The sequence below is a fragment of the Chaetura pelagica genome, unplaced genomic scaffold (assembly GCF_000747805.2).
Source record: "Chaetura pelagica isolate M959 unplaced genomic scaffold, ChaPel_1.0 scaffold181, whole genome shotgun sequence".
Classification (NCBI taxonomy): domain Eukaryota; kingdom Metazoa; phylum Chordata; class Aves; order Apodiformes; family Apodidae; genus Chaetura; species Chaetura pelagica.
The window spans coordinates 1,151,341-1,162,979 of record NW_009951992.1 but is presented as its reverse complement, the minus strand read 5'-3'; the positions used below and the strand labels follow the sequence as shown (position 1 = coordinate 1,162,979).

At 47.8% G+C, this 11,639-nt stretch overlaps 1 protein-coding gene across 1 annotated transcript in view; it reads left to right on the top strand.

The window, feature by feature from the left end:
* Positions 1 to 1,192, top strand: part of ST7L (suppression of tumorigenicity 7 like) — a 23,159-nt gene extending 21,967 nt beyond the window's left edge. Inside the window, exon 15 of the mRNA XM_010002222.1 lies at positions 1,139 to 1,192. Coding sequence (XP_010000524.1) covers positions 1,139 to 1,192 — 54 coding nt within the window. The remainder of the gene's footprint in view (positions 1 to 1,138) is intronic.
* Positions 1,193 to 11,639: the final 10,447 nt, after the last annotated feature.

Sequence of the window (11,639 nt, the reverse complement as noted above, 5' to 3'; positions counted from 1 at the left end):
CCTGCTGAATCCTACTGAAAACAACTCCCTTGTTCAGGGAATTGGACAAAATCCTAAGACAGTCCATCTCCCAGAGTGTTTTGATATGGATCACTTGATATTTTCACAACAAAGAAGTCATGGGACTTAAATTAAAAATTGGCGAATTTTTATGATTGCAAGATTAGGAGAAAACATTTCTAATTCTGGTGGTTCTGTAGTTCCCTGTTGGAGGAATTCCTTGCCATTTTGCTGATAGCAGCCACCTAGAGACAGTAAATAGGACTAAGCAAAGCCCTGTCTGGCAAGCCCTGCTTTCTGTGACACTCTGCTTTGCTTTCCCAACAAATCCCCCTACCACTTTCCCCAAAGCTCATTAAGTGAGACTGGAGAATTAACTTTTTAGCCAGCTGCTGAACTTTTCATATTTATAAACACTTGAGTCTTTTGCTTATCTAAGAGAAAATGTGTATAATTTGGAGATGTGCACTTCCCTGCCAATGTGTAATGAGTGGTTCTACACTTCATAGAAAAAAAGCCTGAAGTTTCCTGTCACAGCTGAGTGTGGATGCCAAGGGCAAAGGTTTCTTGTCTTGTTAATCTACATCTTAACTCATGCACTTAATGTGAAGGTGCCACACGCAAACAGGCAGGGGAGAAGCTGGCTGCAAGGAAAGGCTCCTGCACTGCTGTGAATGTTATGTTTTAAAAGCCTTTTTAATGTAATATTTGAGGTTATGATAGAAGCCAGGAGGGCCCAAGTAAAACCCTCAAAGTAAATGAGTCCTGTCATTGCTGCCTTATGAAAAGAGGGTTTGTATGAGGATAACATGAGTCCCAGGGGAATACTTGGGGGATGGGTTGAGAAGGTGCAGAGGAGTTTGCACCATTTGTTTTAGCCTAATCTTTACTTCTGGAACTGTTTAGATGGCATCTAGAGTATGGATCTTGTCTGGAGGCATGGGCTGGTCTTTCTGGATGGTCCGTTCAGTTTTCACACGTTTAAGTCTATGAACTGTAAATAATCCCTGCCTGATGCCCAAGAAGATGTGCTGCCCTCCTGCCCAGTGTGTTCCACACTGGAGCTGCAGTGCCCAGGGCAGCTGGAGGAGCTGGAGCACCCAGTCCTAACGCCCCCTGCCCCTCTGCTTGTCCCCAGGTGCTGCGGGTGCTGTGGCCTGTGAGTGCTCCCAGTGTCCTGGCCTCCAGCTGAGCACACCAGCCGGGTGAGTGGACAGGACAGGAGCCTTGGCTTCCCACAGGGTTTGGGTTTTTTTTCTTCTTTTGTGTGTCTGGGCTGATATTTAATGATCACTACAAGCCTATTTTGTGGCGTCAGTGTTGAGGGAATTGCAGCTCTGTTGCCTGGAGGGTGGTTTCTTGTTCGTACCTTGGGCCTGTAACCATAAAACTGTATCTTGGTTTTGAAAGTGAGCTAATTCATTGTTGTGTTCTGTTTCTTCCAGTGCTTTGGGACTCTACACCCTTCAGCTTCCTTGTGGAAAACATCAAGGTCCTGCTGCTGTCCAGTCTTTGGCATCTGACGACTTCAGTGTGGCTGGGGGGTGTTTCTGTGAGGGTTCAGTTCCATGATGGTTCCTTTCCTTGTTCTCACGAGCCTCCCCAGCTGGTTAGCTGACCCCTAAGCGTGGGGGCAGAGTAGAAGGCTGTGCTGTTCAAACTGGTGTCTCTGACAGGCTTCCATGTTGGTAGTGGTGTTTAATGTACGAATTTCTTCTTTGGCCTTGGTCTGTAATCATCTAAGAAAATAGTTTTTGTTGAGCAATACCTTACTGCTCTCTGAATCTCCTGTGCAACTGGAAGCTAATACTTCCTCTGAAAGAAAGGAGAGGACGCAAACTGAACAGATGTTTGGAGTATTGACACTTCCTTCTCAGCTGCAGAAGCACCAGATGATTGGCTTAGATTTAATTTTATAAGCCTTTTTCAAAATATTTGTTAACAGCAAAGTATGGTTCTGCTTTCTTTATTAAAAGATTGCTGCTTAACACATTGACTTTGTTGACTTCTTAAGTGTCTGTTTAGTGTAGATTATAGTGTTCAAAGATTTTATTCTCTGTCTCCTGTTAGCTTGGGTTAAGCAAGGAAATGGTAGCATAAACTCCTCTATGTCATATTGTTACTTCTTTAGATTTAACTGCACCTTTTGTCTTTCAAACAACTTTACCTTGAAGAACAGGATGGTTTCTGAAAGTGCCAGAAGTGGTTGTGATATCTGCATGGAGGTCTCTTTGGGAGACCTGAACTTTAAAGTGTTATTCCAAAGGGCTGTTGTTATCAAGACTTGAAGAGGACTGAGATGTGGAGCATCCTTCAAAGGAATTGCTTCATATATGGACCAGCCACGAGGGTTTGTTTAGTGCAAAGGTGAAAAGATGGCTGTGGCAGCCAAGTGGTTTGAGGTAATTGATGTGACCTCCATCTCCACTCTCCCCCATTAGAGAGAAAATTTCAATTTTTTCACATTGTGTCTGCTGCTCAGTGCTGAGGAAGCAGAGGCATGTTAGCTAAGGCTTCTTGAAAGTGGAAAATAACACAGGTTTGTGGATAAATGCTAATTCTGAGCGTGTGGAAAGTTGTCCATCTTCCATTTTGCAGGTAAACACATCCTTACCTACGATAACTAGGGAGATTTTACATCTTAAATCTCCACTGCTCTTTGTGCAAGAGTGATGTAAGCTGTGACATTGATGGCTTATTTCAGAGGTGATGTAAATTATTCTAGTGTCTAAATCCTGGATGGAAGCAGCTTGCTGTAGTCTACTCCTCTCTAAGATAATGCCTAAATTAATCAGTCTTGGTGCAGAAGACTGAAAATTAATTACTTTTTTTTTTTTTCCAATCCCTTACCTTGTAAGCCAAGTACTATGAGGCACAGTCATTTTTGCATCTCATGTAGGTGGAGCTTGTTTGTAACTGTCTGAGAGGAAAAACACGTGTTCAGGTAGAAGTGCCATTGTTACTCTCTGCTGTATATTTCCATCAGCTGAGCTTTAATCCAAATTAAATACTTGAGTTCATGGAGGAGTCAAGAAGGGAGCCCTACAGAACGGCACTGCCGAACTTTTTTAGTTGCCTAACTACTAGTAGATGATTTTCACAACTTTCTTTCCAGTTCAATGTATGCAACTGGGGCTGTTTCTCACTATGGAATCACTGTGGTGATTAATAGATATGTTGTGTCCATGTAATTTCACTTCTTGGTCCACAGGGGCCCATAAGGTAACCAACCTAATGCTTTTTAAAGTTGAATGTTTTCCAGCATTTGGGGTTATAAATGAAGCTCTGCCTCCCATGTATCATCCCAAGAGCTGCTTTCTTTCACTGTCCTCCCCTGACATAACAGTAACAGAAAGGGGATGGGCTTGTGCTGAAAGTATAGCTGGCAACAGGCGATGTAATGAAAATCTTCCTGTCTCCAGGAGTGCCAGCAATTCTTGACGAAGGAGGAGCTCAGGGTGATTTCCTAGCAGGAACATTGGTTTGCCACTTGGGAGCAGGGTCCTGACACCTGATCCATACCATAGCAACACCATATCAAGCTATGTCTGTGCAAGTTGTGTATATATACATATACATATCTATATATATATATGAAAATATATCAACTTACAACTGTGAGTCGGGACAGGTAAGCATGGATTGTTGCCATTTCCTGACTCATGCACTAGGGTGACCTCGGAGCCACTGGGGTGGCAAAAGCCTTTCCACGAGGCTGTAGGTGGTGCTGGGAGACATCTCAAGTTATCATTTCATCCAGGGTAGCCAGTGAAAGCCAAGGAACTTGAAAATCAGCATGATGCTAAGACGTGTGTTTGTACAGCAGGGTCACTCTAGTCTCTGATTTAGGCAGGATTTGAGCTTGGGGAGGGTTTGGTTTGTTGGGTTTTTTGTGTCTCACAGCGTCTCACCATGTCACAACAGACTAGCTTTTGATCAGAATGTCCCAGATGAGGAATGCTCTGCATTTCTTCCTGCCAATCTCTGCTTCTCCAGAACTGATCTCCAAGAAGGACAGGAAGGGAAGGAAAGAGGGAAGTGTTATCACATGCAGTAAAGCCATTGTTTGTGAGGCAATTAGGAAACGGAAATTCACAAAGTAATTTAATTATCTTGCCACTGATTTTAATGGAAAGTGTCTAATGATCTTTGTGGACTAGGACTTTAATTGCATATGCAGCTGGAGAGATCACACAAGCATGAGGGTAACAGGGTCTGTTCAGGTAGCTCTAGTTGGTGTGGACTCACAAACCAGATCAGAGCTGTCCTCTGGGGAAGGAGCCGTCTGGCAGTTACTGACCGTGCTGTCAGCCCCTTGGTCTTTGGAGCTGGGGACAGGTGCATGTGTTACTGGCTCTGTGCATGAATGTATGTGGCAACAGGACTTCTCATGGCATCAGAGGCCTGGTCACTGAAGGTTGTCTTGACAAATTCCTCATGGAGATGGTCACCTCCTGGCCCTGGCTGTTGCACTGGAGGGAGTTGTTCCCAGTCTGGGTTTGTCGCAGGCCGGTTCCCTTCCTGCATCTCCTCCAGCACTGGCTGGGCTTGTTTATTCCCTGCTCCTCGTCCTGGAATTGTTGTGAGGGTGCCAAGGCTCGTAGATCCATGACTCTGAGCAAGGCAGAGTTTAAAGGTCATAGTCAAGACCATTAATAACAAGGTGCAAACGGCTGGTTTATATGTAATGTGAAGCTTTTTACTTATTTCATTTTTGCACTTTGGGGGCTCTGTTTGCTTATGGAGCACTTGGTGTCTGGTACCTATTTAGGCTGAGAGCAGGCAATTGGGTTCCTTCAGGCCTTCAGAGGAATGCAGAAAATTGTTCTCCGGTGTTGTAATTCTGCTAGGATAACTGGAGCTTATTTGTCTCACTGCTTATTAAATGCATACTTGTCTTGAGGTCCTCTTTTTTTTCTGAGAAACATTGGGTGAATCCCAAGGACCACAAGTGAGAGGAAGATTCCAGGGGGTGGGGGAGAGTGAAGTGCCTACACCTCTCTATGAACTGCATCATCTGCCTCCAGTGCCAGCAGCCTGAAGAGGTTAAATATGAGAGCAAGTCCCTTGGAGAAAAGGAGACATACATACAGGGCTCTACAGACATAAATTACTGCTGCCCTTCCCCCTGCCCAGGGGTGACACATGGCAGGGAGATGCACCTCCCAGACCACTAACATATGGGGTGTGTAGTGGGGAGCCACATGGGGCTGTGCTGAGGCTTCAGCATGGGACCAGCTGTGGAGCTGGGAGCAGATGTGCAGTGGTGTGGTGTTCCTAGCAGAGGATAGTGTTGGTGGCAAGGGCAGGGAGGGCAGACGGGGCTCATACTCTGCCAGCCCTGAGTAGTACCCAGCTCGCCCTGTTTTTCTGTTAAAAAGGACACACTCACTCCTCCCTTCTCTCTTCTGCAGTTACAGCTGCTTGGCTCTGTAGGTGATGTGTGAGTTATTCTGATCTGCTTGTGGGTCAAAAATCTCCAACTGTCAGGTCACACTGACAGTAGCAATTATTGTGGGCTTCTGTGTACAGTCTTCTGTGGTCTGAATTCACCCAGCTTTTAATAAGGTGGATGGAGAGAGAAGGCAGCTTCAGTTTCCAGCTCTGTCTCCATCCTCCTGCCTCCCTCCCCCCTTGCTGGAGCCTCCACACCCCCCAGCCCTCAGTGCTGTAGGAAGAAGATGGTGATCAGGGATGCTGCTCATGTGCTTGGAATTTTCCTCCTTTCCAGCTTTGACTATTGTACTGTGCTTTTGGGTAGGCCCTTCAGTGAGTCTGGTCATTGGGGAAAGCTGGATAACACACCCACACACTGCATCACTCAGGGTGCAGCCACCAGGATGACTGTGTTTCTCCATTGGGGATCTTCCCGCTCCAGTTGTTTCTGCCCAATGACATTTTCCTTTCACTCTGGATGCATTGAATGGTGCAATCATACTGTGGCCTCATCAGCTCGGGTCCTTCTTAACCTCCTGATTTCTTTTCTGCTTTAGCTGTAGACTATCATCAGTTATAAACCAGTGTGACAGAGTATGTGACTATTGCATTCTCCTGCATTGACTCATCAGCTGAGATTCCAGAGCATGACCCCCCTCCTGCTCCTTGGAGCAGCCCTCTGTGCCTCAGCCTCAGAAACAAGGGATGGAAAAGTTCCCACATGCATCTGGGCAGGTGATGCAAATGTTAGTGAAGTGCCCCAATAAATCTGTCCCCAGGAGCTGGGCCTGTCCCAGCAGGTGCCCCCAGGAACGCACTGTTGCTGCACAGGTCCTGGAGCAAAGACTTTTGCCCTGGGGTGAATGTGCTGGTGAGCAGAGAGGGCCCAGGGCAGGGTGAGGGGCTTGGGGCTGAGCTGAGGAGGGTGCACGCTCTGCATTGCTGGGGCTCCAGGTCTCCACTGATCTTACACTGTATCTATCCAGGAGAATGGCTGTGCCACCTGGGCTAAGGCCTGTCCTCACTCTGGTTTAGTAGAGAAAATACCCTGATACCATGTTTCCAGCATCATCTATGTCCTGTGTGTCCAGCTCCTTTGGAGAAGGTAATTTAAGCTCATTAGGCAATTCTGCTCCTTGTCCTTGAGTTCAGACATGCTTTTGACTGGAGGACAATTAGAAGATGATCCTGCGTAAAAAGCTCCTTGCACGTTTTAGGCAGATTATTGACTTAAGAGGGGTCTGTGAGAGCAGCCGGGTGTTCCCTGACGAGATTGCAGCCTTCATAAACGTTTATGGATGGGAAACATCTGCTGGCTGAGGATGAGGGTGCTGAGGGGAGCTTGGGTAGGGCTCAGCTGTGGGAAGACAGACCCCTCGGAATCTCCTTCAGCCTGTGATGGAATGACTTCTTGCACAAGCAAGGAGGTGTCAGGCATTTGCTAATTGTTAATAAGCTAGAAAAGGGTGTAGTCTGGCATAGCCCTTTGCAGAAGAAACTCACCTTTTCTGTTGGGTAGACTCAAGCTGATCAGGCTTCTCCACGACTGCTCCTCCAGGTGCTTCAGTGACACTGGTACCTGCACCCAGGGGCTTTTCCTCCTCCCATGCCCTGTGGTGCTGTGGCAGGGGAAGGTGGCTGGGCAGGGAGTCCCGTCCTGCCAGCAGCCCAGCAGTGCTGTGGAGGTTGCCTTCTCAGCTATGACTATTGTACAAACTGCTGAAGGGATCCAGTTTTGGTATCCTGCTGATGGTACAGGAAGGGTGGAAGCCAATAAATCCAAGCCATCCTGTCCTCAGGAGTTTTCTCCTTTGTTTCAAAATATTGAGCATCAGCATTCAAAGGAAAGATGTCTTTTGGCAGCAGCCATTGATTGAGGTGTCATTCATCAGGTGAGCCTACGGATCTGCTATGGAGCAGCATTTCTGCTGGAAGACACTTCCCAGGGCTCCTCTGCAGAGGGTGAGATGCTTACTGACAGCTGACCTCGAGTCCCCAGGCTCTGGGTCCCTCCCAGCCCATCGAGCATGTCCTGCTCTGGGAAGGAGGCCTGGATTGATTGCTGAGGGGGCAGCATTTTTTTTAAAGTCTGTCATAAATTGATGGTAGGTGGAGCAGTAATGAAGATAAATGAGGGAGCTCTTCCAGCAGATTAGCCCGTGTGCTGATGGACGCTGTGCTACAGGAGGCTTGAAATGCCTTTGGCCTGGCTCAGACCTCCTGCTCACCTGCCAGCATTCCTCAGCACAGCTGAGATGGAGCAAATCTTCAGGGAAATTGCCTCTCCTTGAAAGCCAAGGGGCTTCAAAGGGCCTGGGCTGAGACCCAGGCACCTCCCAGGTAAACACCAGCTGGAGTGCAAGTTCTGCAAGAACAGAGAGGGAGGAAGGTGCTGCTCAGCCCTCTTGTGCTGGGATTCAAAAGGGAGATAGTTTAATTCTACAAGAAATGGGTTAGGCAGCGGGGAGGAGGGACTCCTGGAACTGTTTTAAGAGCTGTTGAAACATCACCTTTTTGCTTCTCTGTAGCTCTGCAGCAGCTCTGCTGAAGGTCCTTTTTCTGGATGTGTAATCTTGGTGGTCTGGCACAGAGGAAGGTTCTCTAACCTGGCCCATGGCAGGTGAAATCCTTTGAGCAGTTCCCAAAGTTTTCAAAGTGGTTTTCTCTCACCACTTAAACTAATATTTCCTAGGGCCACTGGGCAAAATCCCTGTTCAGAGATGCTCTCCATGCAGTAGCTGATGATTGGTTTATGATGAGAATCTTCTTTGTCTTAATCCCACCCTGCCACTTTGACCTTCCTGCAGACATCACTGCTGCAGCCTGCTCAGCTCCTGCCCACAGATCTCATTCCTGCAGGGAGAGAACCCTGACTGCTCAGGGAGCTTCCAAAGCCCTTGAGCAGCAACAGCAGCATGAAAGCAGACCCCACTTAAAAGTATTTACAGGTGAGTATTACTGTTGACTTGTCCTTTCCTTTCCTGTTGTTATCTGAAACTTTTAACTTTCATGAAAACTTGCTTTGAGTGTGTGAAACTCCCTCACCTGCCCATCAGCACGGTGATGATCAACATTAGGAAAACTGACCACATTTTTCCTCAGTCTGGAGAAACCACAACCTGCCTGGGGCAATGGGCTGCAAAGCTCTGGGAGGGAAGGGTAGGAACACCCTGTCAGCTTCAGCTCACCCTCAGAACTGCAGTCAGTAAGGTAATGTTTGGGGTTTTTGTTTGTTTGTTTTTTGTTTGTTTGTTTTTTACCTGGGTCAGTTTAGTTTGCAGGTTCAGCTGTCTTACGTGTACATTGTTTCTGTGGATTGGTCCCTTTTGACCAGACTCTGAATCTGTATGCTAAATGAAGCATCCAGGGAAAAAAAGAATGGAGGAAATTTCCAGAGATGAGAAGGGTTGTGTCCTCAGGAGTTTTCTCCTTTGTTTCAAAATATTGAGCATCAGCATTCAAAGGAAAGATGTCTTTTGGCAGCAGCCATTGATTGAGGTGTCATTCATCAGGTGAGCCTACGGATCTGCTATGGAGCAGCATTTCTGCTGGAAGACACTTCCCAGGGCTCCTCTGCAGAGGGTGAGATGCTTACTGACAGCTGACCTCGAGTCCCCAGGCTCTGGGTCCCTCCCAGCCCATCGAGCATGTCCTGCTCTGGGAAGGAGGCCTGGATTGATTGCTGAGGGGGCAGCATTTTTTTTAAAGTCTGTCATAAATTGATGGTAGGTGGAGCAGTAATGAAGATAAATGAGGGAGCTCTTCCAGCAGATTAGCCCGTGTGCTGATGGACGCTGTGCTACAGGAGGCTTGAAATGCCTTTGGCCTGGCTCAGACCTCCTGCTCACCTGCCAGCATTCCTCAGCACAGCTGAGATGGAGCAAATCTTCAGGGAAATTGCCTCTCCTTGAAAGCCAAGGGGCTTCAAAGGGCCTGGGCTGAGACCCAGGCACCTCCCAGGTAAACACCAGCTGGAGTGCAAGTTCTGCAAGAACAGAGAGGGAGGAAGGTGCTGCTCAGCCCTCTTGTGCTGGGATTCAAAAGGGAGATAGTTTAATTCTACAAGAAATGGGTTAGGCAGCGGGGAGGAGGGACTCCTGGAACTGTTTTAAGAGCTGTTGAAACATCACCTTTTTGCTTCTCTGTAGCTCTGCAGCAGCTCTGCTGAAGGTCCTTTTTCTGGATGTGTAATCTTGGTGGTCTGGCACAGAGGAAGGTTCTCTAACCTGGCCCATGGCAGGTGAAATCCTTTGAGCAGTTCCCAAAGTTTTCAAAGTGGTTTTCTCTCACCACTTAAACTAATATTTCCTAGGGCCACTGGGCAAAATCCCTGTTCAGAGATGCTCTCCATGCAGTAGCTGATGATTGGTTTATGATGAGAATCTTCTTTGTCTTAATCCCACCCTGCCACTTTGACCTTCCTGCAGACATCACTGCTGCAGCCTGCTCAGCTCCTGCCCACAGATCTCATTCCTGCAGGGAGAGAACCCTGACTGCTCAGGGAGCTTCCAAAGCCCTTGAGCAGCAACAGCAGCATGAAAGCAGACCCCACTTAAAAGTATTTACAGGTGAGTATTACTGTTGACTTGTCCTTTCCTTTCCTGTTGTTATCTGAAACTTTTAACTTTCATGAAAACTTGCTTTGAGTGTGTGAAACTCCCTCACCTGCCCATCAGCACGGTGATGATCAACATTAGGAAAACTGACCACATTTTTCCTCAGTCTGGAGAAACCACAACCTGCCTGGGGCAATGGGCTGCAAAGCTCTGGGAGGGAAGGGTAGGAACACCCTGTCAGCTTCAGCTCACCCTCGGAACTGCAGTCAGTAAGGTAATGTTTGGGGTTTTTGTTTGTTTGTTTTTTGTTTGTTTGTTTTTTACCTGGGTCAGTTTAGTTTGCAGGTTCAGCTGTCTTACGTGTACATTGTTTCTGTGGATTGGTCCCTTTTGACCAGACTCTGAATCTGTATGCTAAATGAAGCATCCAGGGAAAAAAAGAATGGAGGAAATTTCCAGAGATGAGAAGGGTTGATCTCTGAAGTATTTGCTGGCTGCTCTGCAGCTGCCTGCCCCTCCTCTCATCAGCTTCCATTTTAGTTGATAGTTTAAGTTTTGGGGGGTTGGTTTGAGTATGTGGTGGATTTTTTAATGGGAAAGGTTTGGAAGCTAATCTAGCACCTCCTGCTCACCCCAGTACTGTGTCCTGGAGCTGCTGCTGAGGGATCCCCAGGGGGGTGGCACACTGGGTGTCACAGCTCTGCCCTGTGGGAAACAACGGGTACCTCCTGGGGTGGGCAGGTCTGTGCTTTAAGGAGCTGCAGGTAGAAGAAATGCTGTGGGCTGATGCCCACTCTGCCCAGCTGGGCGTGTAGGAATTAAAAAAGCAAATAACAGAATTTTCTGATATAAGTTTATAATGAATTTAGACTTAAAATAATAAGCAGTATACACAACATACAAGAGAGTTTTACAGAGATGCTGTTGTATCCATTGACTTCAGAACCCACCAGCAAGTTCACAGATTTTGTCTGCTTTCTCTAGCCTGGCTGCCAGCCAGTGGTGGCCCTTGTCTCGGTGCAGTCGTTCAGGTTTCAGTCCCGATTTACAGCTCCACTTGTTGCCTCCACTGGGGACACAGGGAGAAGCCTCGTGGGGAGGCTGCTCTTGCTCAGCAGGGTCAGCAGCGTGGCCGGGTCTGCCCGAGGGGCTCCCGGGGCTGCCCGAGGGATTCTCAGCACCTTTCCCTGGCCTTGCAAGAAAAGTAGAAGCAAGAATGTTTTCTGCAAAAGTGGATCATTCTGAACGAGTGTTTTTCACTGGTGAAACTTCACTGCAACAGAAATTGTCGGGGGGGTGTGTGTGTGTGTGCAGGTCTCCTCAGCCATCCCATCCTGACGACTGGTCCTCCCAGTCCGCGCCAGCAGCACGTGCCCCTTGCAGGGAGACCCGGGGGCCGCGGCGGGTTCACAGTTCAAGCAAGGATTGCAGACCCCTCCTAGGTGGGGGATTAGTTTTGCTGAGCAAACAGAAGGGTCCACAGTACCTCCCGGGAAACACAGTCCTTTCTTTAGTGCTTTGCAGAATTAATTAAATAGAAGCCGTGCAGTTGAGCTCCAGCTCCCAGGATGTCGCGGCCCTCGGGGCACAGGTGGGTAAAGAGCTGCGGGGGTGGCAGCAGCCTCTTCTCTCCCTGCTCCCCCCTCC